Source organism: Pelodiscus sinensis, chromosome 5, assembly GCF_049634645.1.
Source record: "Pelodiscus sinensis isolate JC-2024 chromosome 5, ASM4963464v1, whole genome shotgun sequence".
Classification (NCBI taxonomy): Eukaryota; Metazoa; Chordata; order Testudines; family Trionychidae; genus Pelodiscus; species Pelodiscus sinensis.
This window is the reverse complement of record NC_134715.1, coordinates 88,179,009-88,195,126: the sequence shown is the minus strand read 5'-3', so window position 1 is coordinate 88,195,126 and position 16,118 is coordinate 88,179,009. Positions and strand designations below refer to the sequence as shown.

Genomic DNA, 16,118 nt, shown 5'->3' with positions numbered 1-16,118 from the left:
GTTTCCCATTGGTACTTCATTGTTAGGGTGCGTACTCCCCACCGTGCCTCAGTTACCCACCGTCTTCATCTAGCTCATCTCAGGGCAAGCTGCAGTCTGTACGGGCCGCTCATCACCGGCACTGGGTATATCTCTGTTGCCCCGCTTACCTGGGCTGCGTTGCTACCACCCTCTGAGCCCCGGGCCTTACCCCAGGCCCTACAGCCAGGGAGCACCTTAGCCGGCATGCCGCTAGCCCTTCCTGGCCGCCCCAATACTGTTCTCCCTCCTGCGAGATTCCTGCTTCCTCTGCTGCCAGCTCTTTACTGCTCTTCCCCCTCTGCAGCAAACTGTTCTTCTTTATATAGCCCCCAGCTGGGCTCTCATTAGCCCTAACGGCCTCAGCTGAGTCTTTGCTTCCAGCCCCTGCTCTGGGCCTGAGTTTTGCCCTTAAAGGGCCAGTGCAGGACAGGCGCCCTGTCAAATTCATCCAGTTCTGTTCTCTATCTGCTGTCCACTGCCATTCCAGTCCCTTTTAAAGGACCCTTCTCACAAAAGCTTTTTATAAGTGAGAGTGGTCTTGTTGGTTGTTGCATAGAGGGGAGATGTCACTGCAATTCAGGAGGTATTTCATTATCCCGAAGAAGAATGAGAGAGGAAGAAGGGGAGGGTTGTCTTACCCTAGACCTGCGAAGACTCAACAAATGAATGTTTAGGATGGCAATGTTTGCCTCACTTATTCAGACCATCTAAGCTTAGGACTGGTTCATGATTATATACTTCCATCTATCTGCTCATCAAGCCCATAGGAAGTATCTAAGACTTACCGTGGGGCTCAACTGTTATCAATATAGGGTTGTCTTCTTTAGCCTCTCCATAGCACCAAGAATATTCACTAAATGCCTGGCAGTTGTGTAGTGCATTTAATGAATTCACTTGTGTTTCTAACTGGACAACTGGCTAATCAGATGGAGGTTCTTACAGCCCTGTAGCACATCCACTTCCTGTTCTCCACACTAGGACTCCTTGTAAACTTAAAAAATTGTCATGAATTCCAGTGAGGGCAACTGAGTTCATAGGAACTATGATTGACTCTTGGGCGGTATGAGGTTACTTCAGTCATTGGCAGGGGAGTGAAGACTCCACTCCAAAACAATAGCGCATACATGTCTGAATGACACTGCTGGCCAAGTTTCACTAGCAGCCCTTACAGTTATGGCTGAGGTCAGTGTATGACCATCCAAGCATCATGTGATCAAAAATCACGGTCCTCCCCAAGGTGTCTCAGAACTGTTTGGTGTCTGTGTATGAAAGGGGTGCCAGTCTACCCTCTCCTCAGTCATGACAATTTGCCACCGGCAGTGGCTTTGGACTGCTTCAGAATCATGCTTGTATTCTTGATCTGCAAAGCAGAAATGACGAACAAAGTGCCAACTTGTGTAAAATATGCACCCTGGTTCAAACAATACATGCATGATATGGCTGCTAGGTTTGATGCCAAGTTTGGGGGAGCATCTCCTTTTCTGTTATTTCAATTTCTGTTGGACTGATGTGGCACATTTTGCTCATTCCCATCATGCTGTGGGGACACTGCTTGCCAGTTGCCTATAGCAAGAGTGACACAGGCACATACTCAATGAAGGAGTGGTTACTTATGCTACACTTCCTATAGCTCTTTGAGATGCTGCAGTCATTGTGGGACCCAAGACTCCTCTCCACGTCTCAGAATATTCAACAACAGAGGCTTTAATTACAAGGAAACTGAGTGGAGATCGTGGCCATGCCTCCCTTTATTCCCTTGTATGGAACTACAAGGATACACAGGGCATGTGCATGGCTGTAGCTGACATTGCTATTCAAAAGTACCGGATCTTGTGTGCCTGAGACACATGCCCACACACCTTGAGTGGGAGCCACATTAGCTACAACATCTGAAGAACCACAGTTACTGTGGGGCAAATAACAGTTCTATTTAAATTAACTCAAAATAGGACACACTTAACCTGCAGTAACAGTCTATTCACAGTATCACACCCAAATAACTTAAGATGTAAATTAAAAGGGATATAGTTAATTTGGTTCCAATCTGTGGGCAGAAAAGTCCTGATTTTTCCACTGCCTTACTTTGTGGAATAATTTACTCCTTTTTAATGTGGGTGTCAGATACTACTTTGGATCACAACTGCTTAGCACTCATCAGAATATAAAAGGTGCCAAAATGGATGAGATCAATGGTCCATCAAGGCTAGTATCTTGTCTGGCATTGGCCAGTACCAGAGCTTTAGGAAGAGCGTACAGAACACGGTAATTTTGGAGTGATACACCACAGTCTTCTATTCCCCGATTCTGGCAGACAAAGGTTTTAGAGTTGCTCTATCCATGGGGTTGCATCCCTGACCATCTTGGCTAATAGCCATTCATGAACCTATCCTCCTGGAACTTACCTAGTTCTTTTGTTTATGTATTTTAACCCAGTTATAGTTTTGACTGTCCAAACATCCCAGTGCAATTTGTGCATTGTGTGAAATAGTACTTCTTCATACTTGCATTAAATCTGCTGACTATTAATTTCATTGGTGATTCATTTTTTAATTGAGTGAAATGGTAAATAATACTCTTGTTCATTTTTTCCACATCATTCATGATTTTTTAGACCTCCATAATATGACACCCTTTAGTTGTCTCTCTTTTAAACAGAAGAACTCTGATCTTCTCAATAACTCCTTATGTTGTATAAATAAGGAGCAGAGCAGTAGCCAAAGAGGCCCTATGTATTTATTTATATTTATAAAATGACAAGAAGCACTATCAGAGGCTTTAGGAACCTCTGACAACAAATCAGTATATCAAAATTAACAGCCAGCTAGCAAAATAGGGGCAAATAATAAAATGCCAAACTCTGCCTATGGTTTTATATCTTACCCTCAGGATTGGATCTGCCAGATATAGAAAGAAAAGTCTTAGGGAGATAATTCAGGATTCGTTGAAACGTAATTATGAAGACACTCAGATGAAACCTACGAGTTGGACTTTGATTAAAAAAAGAACAGCTGACCAACCAAGGAATTTTCTTATAAAGCATTCTGTTAAGAAATCCTTCTATTTCAATATCACAGGCCAGATTTGCAAAGATATTGAATCATCATGTATCCCATTAATTTTAGTTCTAAGTACTCTTGTAAATAAGACCTCCTTCATTTTACCATACTGCTTGTCAGCTTTCAGTCTTTCTTAAGAAGGGCACTTGCTCCAGGCAGGTATGTAACGTATGTAGCATTGCTCAGCTGCTCTTGCTTATTCTTCACTTGTAGTTCTTTATTGTAATAGTTTTTCTATCACTTAGGCTTTATTTATACTACAAAGTTTTACTGGAAAGATTTCTATTCTGTCAGCATCGTCTACAGCCTAATTGTGTCTCAATTATCAGTGGGTCATCTGATATATCTGAGGGCTTTATGTTGGTGAAGCAGTTGCTCCATTTATCTTGCAATCGGAATACCTGATTTTTGTTCCTCATTGCAATACTTGCTAGCGTGAAAAACTTCCAAGTCTGAAACTGCCACTGTGAATTCATAATTTTTGTAAGCGACATCTTTTTCTAAATTTTATGTTCTTCTCTATAACTATAGATCTCTGAAATTGATCCAGAGAAGTTTTCAAGTAGAATAGAATGTGAAAGTCCGAACAATGACCTCAGTCGATTCCGGGGCTTTGTGTAAGTAGGCTTGAGGAAATTTCCCATTTGTTGTGGTAATGCTTACTTATTAAAACACCTTCTATTTAAATTACATTGCCTGATTATAATTTCACCATTAAATCCTTGTATGTGGTTAAGAAGACACGGAGCTCCCCAAATGCTTTCTGTACAGATGATTTCTTGGGAATGGCAGAAGCTTTTTGTTACTAAGAAATTTTTGAAGTACTTAGTTTATATTGGTAAAAATGTAGCTGTGTTAGTCTGCTGCAGCTGAAACAAAAAACAGGACTGTGTAGCACTTTAAGGCTAACAAGATGGTTTATTAGATGATGAGCTTTCATGGGCCAGACCCACTTCCTTAGATCAAATAGTGGAAGAAAATTGGGTTGTGACAATTTTCTTCCACTATTTGATCTGAGGAAGTGGGTCTGGCCCACAAAAGCTCATCACCTATTAAACCATCTTGTTAGTCTTTAAAGTGCTACACAGTCCTGTTTTTTGTTTTAGTTTATACTGTAATTTACATTAGTGCCTTCTTTATTCAAAATGTCTCCAATGTCTGTTTCTAATAGTTTGTGATGTCTGCAATAATGCTTTCCCTAATACTCACTCGTTCTGGACTTCGGTCTTTATAAATAGGGAAACAATACTGATTAATGATTAAAAGACCAGAACTGGGAACAAAAAGGTCTAGATTCTATTGCTGGGGTTAGACTACACTACAAAGATTTTGCCAATTAAAGCCCTCAAGTGGAAACACAACTTATACCAGCAAATAGAGTTTTGTGTTAGTACACTAAAACCAACTCCTGAAAAGACATATACTGTGCTAGCAAAAAAAATCTCTGTTGTGGTTGTAAACAGCATCTGCTTAGAGGAGTGTTGTCAGCCTAGCTAAATTGGTTAGGAGTATGATTTTGTTTGTTTGTTTGTTTTCCTTTATGCTTCTAACCAACATGTCCTGGCCAGCAAAACTCTGTAGTGTGGACTTAGACAGTTTCTGCCTCTGGCTCACCATGTGAACCTTGCATAACTTGCCTATCTTCCCTGGGATTCAGTTTTTCCATCTGTAAAATGTCCTTTGTAAAATGTTTATGACATTTGTGTGAAGAACACTATTTAAGCTGCAACCTATTTTTAATGAACAATATTTATGTTTTAATTTTGAAGCTCTTTGGCTCTACATTGCCCTTCTCTGCCCGCTATAGCATGGATAATACGAATTTATAAATGGGAGAAGGGGAAAAATTATGAAGACTTAGTTAATCTATGGTCATCTTGAAAACCATAGACTATGTATGTTGTAGTTAACTTGTTTACAACACAGTTAAAACAACATTCGATCTTCTAGTATTGGTGTGTCCTAACTCTGTAATAGCCATGCCTCTGGTCTGTGTGACAACCTAGGATAGAACGAGGCTGTAGAATATTTTAGGGGACTCTGCTATTGTATGGCTAGGTCATTTCTGCACTATAAGGTTGAATCATAGAAGATTAGAGTAGGAAGAGACTTCAGAAGGTCATCTAATGCAGGGAGTTGGATAAAGCAGGATCAACCCCCAACTAAATCATGTTTTAACAAGTATGTACTCTGGTTCCCCATCATGGGTTTGATTAAGGTATAAGTGCAGCTGAGACCATAAGTTATCATGGGGAGGAGCTACGTTTAAGACTCTGCTTTCCATTCTTAGGGCTTGTCTATACTTACCAGAGGATCGATGCTCTGGCGATCAATCTTCCAGGGTGCAATTTAGCAGGTCCAGTAAAGACCCACTAAATCAAATGTTGAGGGCGTCCCTATTGACCGTGGTACTTCTCTTAGGAGTAAGGGAAGCCAACAGGAGAGTTTCTCCCATCGGCCTCCTGCTGTGGGGCTGCCCCAGAAAATCAATGTAATCGATGTCAACTTCAGCTACGCAGCTGTTATAGCTGGAATTGAGTATCTTACATCAATTTCTGTTTCAGTATAGACCTGGCCTTAATGTTGATCCTGAGATAGCTGTAGCAATGTTGCCCTTATATAGGATTCCAGCTGATAAACATTTGGCTTGTAAACTCATGAAGTCTCAGTATAAAACAAGAGAGCAATCATGGTCAGATTTTCAAAAGGTATCATTAAGTTTGGTACTGAGTTTTATTGAAAATCTAGTTCTAAGTGTCATAATGGGATTTATTGGGTGAAAATGTGTCCCAGGATGCTTTCTGGGCTTGGTGCTATTGATGCTTAGGGAGGCTCTTTCACACCTGTTAAGTAATAGACTGTGTTTGCAGGGAACATTCAAACAAGGAGCGAGTGGGCCTGAGTAGAGAGAATTTGCTGTTACGAGGATGCACAATCAGAAACACAGAAGCCGTTGTGGGCATTGTGGTGTATGCAGGTTAGTGGAACCAGGGGGTTTGCACTAATTTCATTTAAATATGAGTTCTTTGAGATTTTCTTTTAATTTTTTTTATTGACCTGCTTTGAGAAACAGTATGGTTCAGGGCACTGCTAAATGGGAAATTGCCATTTTCAGTCCAGAACAGGTGAGCACCAGCTGGAAGTTTTGCTAATGGCTGTTCAGTGGGCTATATGAAATAAATTGGTTTCTGTTTTGGAGCTCTATGCTCTGAGCACAGATTGGTGGTCTCAGTTCAGTTCTATGTGGACCAATCTCCGCATTCCCACCTCTCCCCCACCACAATTAGCGCTGATTATTAATTGCCACAAAATAGAGCCCAAATAATGGGATAGATATGGAGACTGAAGTTCCTAGAAGAGGTCAAGGCTGTGTTGTTGTCTGTCCTGTGTGTATTCTTGGTCAGAAGACAAGTCTCCAGAGCAATTAAACTAGCCCCATTAGCAAGCACTATCATTCATATTTAGAAAATAATAACCCACCTTGAAGTGCAACTTCTTTTCAACTTCTTTGGGGTTAAACAAATCAGAAATTTTCTTCTTAGAACAGAATTAATAGATACATTGTTGGCAATTAATTGTTTCTCTTAAATTTAGAACCTCTGTCCAAATACTAATTAAACCATATATCCAATTTTCTCAGTCTTCAGGATGGTATCTGAATTTTGATTTAAATATCTGCCAGAGGAGAAAATAAAATGGTTGTGTGTTTCAGGTCATGAAACCAAAGCAATGCTGAATAACAACGGTCCTCGTTATAAACGCAGTAAATTGGAAAAGAGAGCAAACATTGATGTCCTTTGGTGTGTTTTGCTTCTGATTTTAATGTGTTTAATTGGTGCTTTGGGTAAGTAAAGTGTAAATAAGGATCTGCAAAGTAGTACTTTGTTTTGTGTCTCCTCTGTGCCTTTTCACTGCAAGCTTTTTAGTGCTTTATTTTTGGGGCTGTCAGTCTGGTGGGATAGAGGAATAATTAATAGTCTCACTGTTTGAGGAGTTAAGAAGGAAGCTGGAATAACTTGATATTAAATAGCTAAATTTCTCATATACCTAGTAGGGCTAGGCACTGACAGTTGAAGACTGAGGCTTATCAGTGATGTGAAACATGTCACCATTTTCAGGAAATCTTAAAAATTGTTTTAATTCCCACAGTTACACTGCCTGTATGGACAAAGGTACAATCCAGAGCATTATTGGTTACCCAGAGCATTTCTGGGTGCAATTTAAAGTGGTGTCACAAATAGCTTCAGTTCCAAGTTCCTCAAAAACCTATTATTATTCTTGTCTAATATTTCAGCAACTGAGCTGCACACGGTGCTTCAGTTCACAGTCAATTCAGAGGAGTCTGGGGGAGGATATTGTTAGGTTACATCTACACTACAGCTGGGATCAATGTTCTGAGATTGATATACTGGTGGTCGTTTTAGCGGCTCTAGTTACTCTACCCCAGATGAGAAAAGTAAGGGAAGTCGATGGGAGAGTTTCTCCCATTGTGCATCCCTGCCCTTGCGGTATAGAGCCTACATTAAGAACATAAGAATGGCTGTACTGGGTCAGACCAAAGGTCCATCTAGCCCAGTAGCCTGTCTGCCGACAGTGGCCAGCACCAGGTGCCTCGGAGGTGTGGACCAAAGACAATGATCAAGCGATTTGTCTCATGCCATCTGTCTCCAGCCACTGACAAACAGAGGCCAGGGACACCATTCCTACCCCCTGGCTAGTAGCCTTTTATGGACCTAACCTCCATGAATTTATCTAGCTTCTCTTTAAACTCTGTTATAGTCCTAGCCTTCTCAGCCTCCTCTGGCAAGGAGTTCTACAGGTTGTCTATGCGCTGTGTGAAGAAGAACTTTTGCTTATTAGTTTTAAACCTGCTACCCATTAATTTCATTTGGTGTCCTCTAGTCCTTATATTATGGGAACTAATGAATAACTTTTCTTTATTCACCCTCTTCACACCACTCATAATTTTATATACCTCTATCCTATCCCCCCTCAGTCTCCTCTTTTCCAAACTGAAAAGTCCCAGTCGCTTTAGCCTCTCTTCATATAGGGACCTGTTCCAAACCCCTGATCATTTTAGTTGTCCTTTTCTGAACCCTTTCCAAGGCCAAAATATCTTTTTTGAGGTGAGGAGACCACATCTGTACACAGTATTCAAGATGTGGGTGAACCATAGTTTTATACAGGGGCAGTAAGATATTCTGTGTCTTATTTTCTATCCCTTTCTTAATAATTCCTAACATCCTATTTTCCTTTTTGACCACCGCAGCACAATGTGTGGACATTTTCAAGAACTATCCACGATAACTCTAAGATCTCTTTCCTGATTTGTCGTAGCCAAATTAGCTCCCATCATATTATACGTATAGTTGGGGTTATTTTTTCCAATGTGCATTACTTTACACTTCTCCACATTAAACTTCATTTGCCATTTTGTTGCCCAATCACTCAGTTTTGTGAGATCTTTTTGAAGTTCTTCACAGTCTGCTTCTGTCTTGACTATCCTAAACAGTCTAGTATCCTCCGCAAACTTTACTACCTCACTGCTTGCTCCTTTCTGTAGATCATTTATGAATAAGTTGAATAGGATTGGTCCTAGGACTCACCCTTGGGGGACACCAGTAGTTACCCCTCTCCATTCTGAAAATTTCCCATTTATTCCTACCCATTGTTGCCTGTCTTTTAACCAGTTCTCAATCCATGAAAGGACGTTTCCTCTTATCCTATGACAATGTAATTTACACAAGAGCCTTTGGTGAGGGACTTTGTCAAAGGCTTTCTGAAAATCTAAGTATACTATATCTACTGGATCCCCCTTGTCCACATGTTTGTTAACCCCTTCAAAGAACTCTAATAGATTAGTAAGACATGATTTCCCTTTACAGAATCCATGTTGACTTTTGACCAACAAATTATGTTCTTCTACGTGCCTAACAATTTTATTCTTAACTATTGTTTCAACTAATTTGCCCGGTACCGACATTAGACTTACTGGTCTGTAATTGCCGGGATCACCTCTAGAGCCCTTTTTAAATATTGGTGTCACATTAGCTATCTTCCAGTCAGTAGGTACGGAAGCTGATTTAAGGGATAGATTACAAACCATAGTTAACAGTTCTGCAGTTTCCCATTTGAGTTCTTTTAGAACCCTTGGGTGAATGCCATCCAGTCCTAATGATTTGTTCACATTAAGTTTTTCTCTTTGTTCCAAAACCTCCTCTAATGACACTTCAATCCAGGACAGTTCCTCAGATTTCACTCCAGCTATATTACATTGGTACTTTGACTCCAACTATGTTTTTCACGTAGCTTGAACTGCGTAGATTGAATGGACATGTAGTGTTGGTGTAGACTCAGTGAAAGGTTTTACCTTCGGAACAAGCTTCCCCAGCTCGTCTTCAGTTGATTGTACTGGTAGTCTGCAAAACTCATATTTTCTCCGAGTTCTCTGGGGAAAAAAAGGGCTGATGGTATGGTATTGGCTGGAGAGTGTAAGTTTGCATGGGTTTTGGAGGGTTTTATGTTTTGGACATTGGTTAAATTTAGTACTTGTACTCAGCTGCCTGGAAGGGCACATTTTATAATCAGAATAAGTAAGTTTATTAACATTTTACGGAAACCTCTTCACGTAGTACGTTGGGGGTACAAGCATATTAGCTGAAATAGTTCTTAAGTTTGGATTTTTAGAATAGTTTTCTAACAGCCAGTTTTGTAACTTAGGCAGGACCTATTTGGTGCCCATTAATATGCCTGAATGAGTCATGGCTCACAGGCTTGGGGTGTTACTCAAACAAGCTACCCGGAGGCCCTTCATTGTTGGGATGTTCCAGAAATAAAAGAAAAATCCTTTGAAGCTTCTATCAACTGTATCTTTCTCACATTCCCATTGTCTTGTGGATGAGTAATGAAATAAATAACTAAAATGCTATATATATCTATTCTTCATGCAGTCCCATGTGGGGATGTAAGCAACTAATTGCCTATGCGATAAGCAAAAGCTTATCGAATAGTGGACACATTAGTTGACTAGTTGCTTTTCTTCCCCTCGCTGCTTCTTTTGCAGAGACAGCAAGGGGGGGAAGAGGAGAGGGTCCTGGGGGGAGCTGGATTAAAAGCTGGTTCTCTCCAGCTCCGTGGGATGGGACAGAGGCGCAGTGCCACCCCTTTCTCTTTGAAATGTACAGTAGCCCCAGTGGGGACTGTCATACATTTCAAAGATTGAAACGTGGCGTGGAACCCGGGGCCAGCCTGCTGACCCCAGGCTCCCCACGGCATTTCAATCTTTGACATGTTCAAGAACCCCCACCGGGGATGGAAATCCCATTGGCTATTCGATTAGTTAATTAATCGATATTTAACATCCTAGTCCCCTGGTGACCTTCATTCATGAATTAGAATAAGCAAAGTTGGAGGAGCATTTTGTTTTGATGGACCCTTTCTCAAGAAAAACCAAAAAGCTAAAGTCTAGTTTGTATCAGGCTTTAAAGCTGTTCCAGTGGCTGTTCAGGTTGGCACTGAACTATTGTCCCATGTATGATAACTCACTCTTTTTTCATTGTCAATGGTTTTCTCTCTCTCTCCCTTTTTTAAGGTCATGGAATTTGGTTAAGTAGCTATTCGGATCTTACACCTTTTAACACCCCTGAGCCAGATGGAAAATCTACTCCGCCAGTGTTAGCAGGGTTTTATATGTTTTGGACAATGATCATTTTATTACAGGTAACGTCAATCTACTTGAAACATCCTGGGCCAGATTTTGCTCTGATTTTCCCTTTTGACTTCAGTGGAGTTACTTTATTTACACTGATGTAACTGGAGCAAAATTTGGTTTCATAATCATCACAATATGTAGGTTCATGTAATCCATTCATTTTATTTTGTCAGGTCTTGATCCCGATTTCTCTCTATGTTTCAATCGAAGTTGTCAAATTGGGACAAATCTATTTAATTCAGAATGATATCGACTTGTACCATGAGAAAACTGATTCCACTATTCAGTGTCGAACGCTGAATATTGCTGAAGATCTAGGGCAGATCCAGTACATCTTTTCTGACAAGACCGGAACCCTCACTGAGAACAAAATGGTTTTCCGTAGATGCAGCATTGCAGGACAGGAATACTGCCATGAGGAGAACGGTAAGGAATGAAACACTGGGACAGCATTCATACTCTATTCTTGCAGAAGTTGAAAATGGGGTAGGGTGCAAGTCAGATGGGGTAGGGTGCAAGTCAAATTCACTTGGTAGATTCAAGCCCAGTAGCATGCAGAGGGGGAATGCAGGCTAACCCTGTTAGCAACAGTGCTTTTTGGCCCTCTGTGTGAACTGTCAAGCATTACCCATACGTTACCTTCTGTGCTGAGAATCTCTAGAGAAATGGTGGCAGGAAGCTAGTATGCGAAGAGTCTCATTTCTATTCACTGTGCAGGAGAAACAGTTTTTTATTCTGGCTGCATGAACTTCAATGGAATCCAATCACTGCACTCTGCCTCTCTCCATAAAGTTTTAGAAACTGTCACTGGGAAAGTATGCAGATAATTTTCCTCTAATTTTTAAAGTAATGAACCAGGGGTAATATCTGCACAGTATTTTAGGGTGCAGTTGCCCAGAAAATATCCTTCTTCATTCCATGTTGTAGGCTTCAATTCCACCTATGGCTATTTAAAGTGCACAAATAGTTCCACTGAAATTGTATGCTTAAATTTAGCTACATATGTATTTTGTTGAATCATGGTGCCTTCACAAGCAAATTCTCCTGGAAACCTAGCAGATAGGTACAGGTTGGACCTCCCTTGTCCTCCCTTGTCACTCTCAGGACCTAAGTCGTCTCAAACAGTGGAGTTTGCCAGACAAGGGGAGGACAAGGCTACCTATCCTGCTGTAGGCTCTGCTGCTGGGTGGAGCTGTGCTCCCTGGCACAGCCTTCAGCCCCCTCACCAGGAACACCTGGCCAGGGCTATGTCCCCCCCACCACGTCAGTCCTGGACAGGGACCAGTGTTGTATTTAAAAGTGTTGCATGGGATATTTTCAGGGGCAAAAATGCAACATTTATTGGTAATACACACATATAGCAATCAACACTTATCATATGCATATGATCAGGGCTCGCTGAACCGCAGCAAGCCCTGCTCGCCAGCCGCACTGTCCAGTGATCTGCGCATGCGCAGATCGCCCGAACCCAGCTCTTTTGGGTTACAATCTACTCGCCACAGTCGAGCCCTGCATATGATGCATAACAAACCCACACCCCATCTTGTTGTAGTTACCAGTAGTTGCTCCCCTAACTGCACTGGCCAGGTGAGTTAGGTGGGGGGTGGGGTGGAACTGGGCTTCTGCCAATCCGGATCAGTGCTTCTATGTTGACAAGACGAAAACCCAGGGTCCCTCTGCATGATGCCTTAGCTGTATAGTGTCTTTCCTCTCCTGCAGATCTCTACCAGTTAGTCATCACATGCATATGCATCACCTGTGAGAGTCATCATGTGCATATGCAGTTAGACATCTATGGCACCTTCTTTTGGGTGGTGACTCACTGCTGCCACATTCCCCTTCAAAGAGGGTGCTTCCAAAAGCAGGCACTTGCTTCTGACTCCCAGGGTGTCCATATGTCCAGTCTTCTTTCAGTGAGCCCACTTTATAGGTCCCATTGTTCTTGGATCTAGGTTCCACCCCTCTCCAACCTTTGCAAGTGCCCAGAGGTGCTTGTCCTTCATGCCACATCCATTCACACCTCATTCTCCCAAACAGGACAATCAACCAAGCAAATAGGAGTAAAAAGTCTACAAGATACAAGGTTTCTATGTAAAAAGACTTAATACAAAGTTTCTGTGCTCCACATGAAAGCATACAAAGTTTCTGTATAGAAGGACCCAATACAACAAAGCTAAAGACTTATTACAATGCTAAAAGGACTTGATATAAAGTCAAAAAAAAAATTAAATGTGAAAATGATTAATACAGAGATTAACGAGATGTATTTACACTAGGCCTGGCCGGGGCTGTGCCGCCATCCCCATGGCACCAGTCCTGGTTGCATGCTTAGTTGACTCCAGCCTTTCCCAGGGCTACATTACCACTGCCAGCCGCAGCTGAGGCTGTGCTCCTCACTGCGCTCCTTGCCACTAGTCCTGGGCAGGGATGTGCTCTCTACCACACTGGTCCCACTGGAGCTGGGCTCCCCACTGCCAGCCCAGCCCAGGCTATACTTCTGAACCTGGCCAGCAGTATTTGTGGTCCTGCTGGATGTAGCTGGAACAGAGAGTCCTGGATTTTAGAGGTTTAGACTGTAGTAATTTGATGAACAGCCATTCAGCTAGCAAGGCTTGCACTTGCATTCTAGCACACTCTATTTACAATGATTTTAAACTGGTATGTTACAAATGGGTGGAAATACTATTAAGTTTCAGAAACCTGTCTACTGAATGGTGAACATACCATGTCTTGTATATGAGTGGCATTCTGTATCTAGCTCTCACTGGCACATTAATGGCCCCCTGAGAGTCAAGTGTTCTTTTGTTAGTGCCTTTGTGTTTCTTTTTAAATGCATAAATTAACAATATAGAATGTAACCATAGACAGAGGAAGAAATTATATACATCATAGGCTCAACCACTTAATTTCATAATTGATTAATTTAGCTGTTTGGCTGATTTCCAAAATATGAAAAAAGTCCATCAGCTTCCAATGTTTAAACAATGTAACAATTTAAATTTATAAATTATACTGAGTAAAGCTAATGAAATAATAAGTTTTAAGAAATAAACAGATGACCATATATTACATATTGGTAGTTATTTGTGTTGCAATGGCACTCTAGAGCAGTGGTCATCAACCAGTATATCGGGATCTACTGGTAGATCGTGGAGCCTCTGACATGATCCTGACTGGTTTGGCCAAGAGACTGTCAAGTGCTGGCATGTCAGCTGCCCCTTCCCCCTACTGCTGTGCATCTCCTGCCCTATGCCTTGGAGCTGCCTCCTCCCTTCCCCGGAGCCTTCTGCTTTCTGTGCGGAATAGGGAAGGGAGAGGACGGAGCGCTGATGTCAGGGTGCCCCCTCCCACCTTGTATTCTATCTCCACAGAACAGATGGGGGCATAACAGGACTTGGGAAGGAGTTTGCTGGCTGCTTTTGGGAGTGGTGCAGGGCCAGGGCAGGGGTGAGCCTGCCTTAGCTCCAGTGCACCACCACCCAGGAGCCACCTGAAATAATAGTGCCCAGCTGGATCCAGCTCCAACCCCTGCCCTAGTCATGACCCCCCCTCCCCCCCTTACACCCCAAGCCCCTGCCCTAGCACTGAGCTCCCTGAACCCAAACTCCCTTAGGGTATGTCTGCACTATAGCATTATTTCGAAATAACACGTCTAGACATAAAATGCATTTTGAAATAGCATGTTTCTATTTCAAAATAGCGTGTCCACACTGATAGGACACTGAATCACATTTAAGGCTGGCCGGAACCAGTTCTGGCAGGGCATCAGGTCAGGAGTTACCTTGTGTGGCTGCTGCCTGAGGCTATCTGAGACATGTGCTTAAAGGGACCACCCGGACAGCCAGTTTAAGGTTTCTCTGCTTGCTTGTCTACCTCACTGAGGGACAGCAAAGCATTTTTTTTTCTCTGCATGCTCTGATTGCCCTCACTCAGGACACCACAGCACTCTGCAACATGGAGCTGGAGCCGCCCCTGGGCACTCTGCTGCTTCTCCTGGAGGTGTTGCTGAGAGCCTAGCAGCACGTTCTGCAGGTAGTAACAATCTCCCTGGTGTGCCCCACTGGGGGCTTGTGCCTCATTGCTCCCTCACATTCTTCTGCTTACCCCTTCCTAACCCCCCTTCCTGCTGTACAATAAAAGACACGTGTTCATTATAACAAACCCTCTTTATTGAACAAAACAGGGATGGTGGGGGGGAATGAAACTGAGGTGAGACTGGGGAAAGAAGGTGGGAGAGGGGAGGAGGGAGGGAGAGTGGGAGAGGAGAGAGGGAAACCTGGGAGGAGGGAGCTGGCAGGGGGAGGCAAAGGGAGGAAGCGGGAGGAGAAGCTCAGGGTTGGGGATCTCGCTGGCCCAACTGTCTCCCAGCACTGCGGATGTGGGGGCCTCGGCATTCCTGGGGGTGTGGGAAGGGTGGGAAGGAAGCGGGAGTGGGAGGAAGAGCGGTAGCTGGGGAAGCAGCAGGGGCTGGAGCAGAAGGAGAAAGCAAGCTATGACCCAGGGTCAATGACCACCTGGGGGGCATAGACCATCTTGCCCCCCCAGGATGCGGTCCACGGCATCAAAATAGGGGCAAGGGTCTGGTTGGGAGCTGTTCCCTGTGGCCTGCCGCAGCTCCTTTATTTTCAGGCTGGGTTCGCATGTGGCCTTTGGTGGCCAGGCTGGCAGCTATCCATCTGTAGACGGTTGTGTTCCTCCATTTAGTGTGGAGATCATTGGAGGCATCCCCCTGAATCTGAATTAGGTCCCTGATCTCCGCACTGGACCAGGCAGGTGCCCGCCTTTTCTGGCCCCTGGCAGGCTCCTGGGAGCTGGCAGATTGCTCCTGGGGAGCGGTGGAGGGCTGGGTGGCCCTGGCTGCCTGGTTCATGCTGGGGTCAGGTGCAGCGACTGCTGGCTCTGGGCTGGCAGGCTTGGAGCTGGCACAGGCACTGTGGCCAGAGTCTACCCCTTTAAGAGCTCCGGGGGTGGGGGGGAAGGGAAGGGGGGGAGGAGAGGAGTTTTCTTGGTTGTGCCCAGAGTGGCCACCAGGGCACCCTGGGAAGGGCTGGAGGCCCCTTATTTTGAAATAAGTGTCTACATAGCGCTTATTTCAAAATAGCAATTTCAAAATTGGTGCTATTCCTCGTGGAATGAGGTTTACCAATTTCGAAAGAAGTACTCTGCTATTTCAATTTAATTTTGAAATAGCGGTTTGGCTGTGTAGACGCTGGTAAAGTTATTTCGAAATAATGGCTGTTATTTCAAAATAACTTTGCTGTGTAGACATACCCTTACAGAGCCTGCACCCTGAGCCCCCTTGTGTAACCCAACTCCCTGCCCCAGGCTCA

General features: G+C 43.3%; 1 protein-coding gene across 8 annotated transcripts in view; it reads left to right on the top strand.

Annotated features, from left to right (window-relative positions):
- Positions 1 to 16,118, top strand: part of ATP10D (ATPase phospholipid transporting 10D (putative)) — an 82,519-nt gene that overhangs the window by 33,029 nt on the left and 33,372 nt on the right. For all 8 annotated transcript variants that reach the window (XM_025187433.2, XM_025187436.2, XM_025187427.2 and 5 more), the window contains 5 exons: positions 3,609 to 3,694; positions 5,948 to 6,054; positions 6,790 to 6,921; positions 10,669 to 10,796; positions 10,962 to 11,214. In XM_025187433.2, coding sequence (XP_025043218.2) covers positions 3,609 to 3,694; positions 5,948 to 6,054; positions 6,790 to 6,921; positions 10,669 to 10,796; positions 10,962 to 11,214 — 706 coding nt within the window. The remainder of the gene's footprint in view (positions 1 to 3,608; positions 3,695 to 5,947; positions 6,055 to 6,789; positions 6,922 to 10,668; positions 10,797 to 10,961; positions 11,215 to 16,118) is intronic.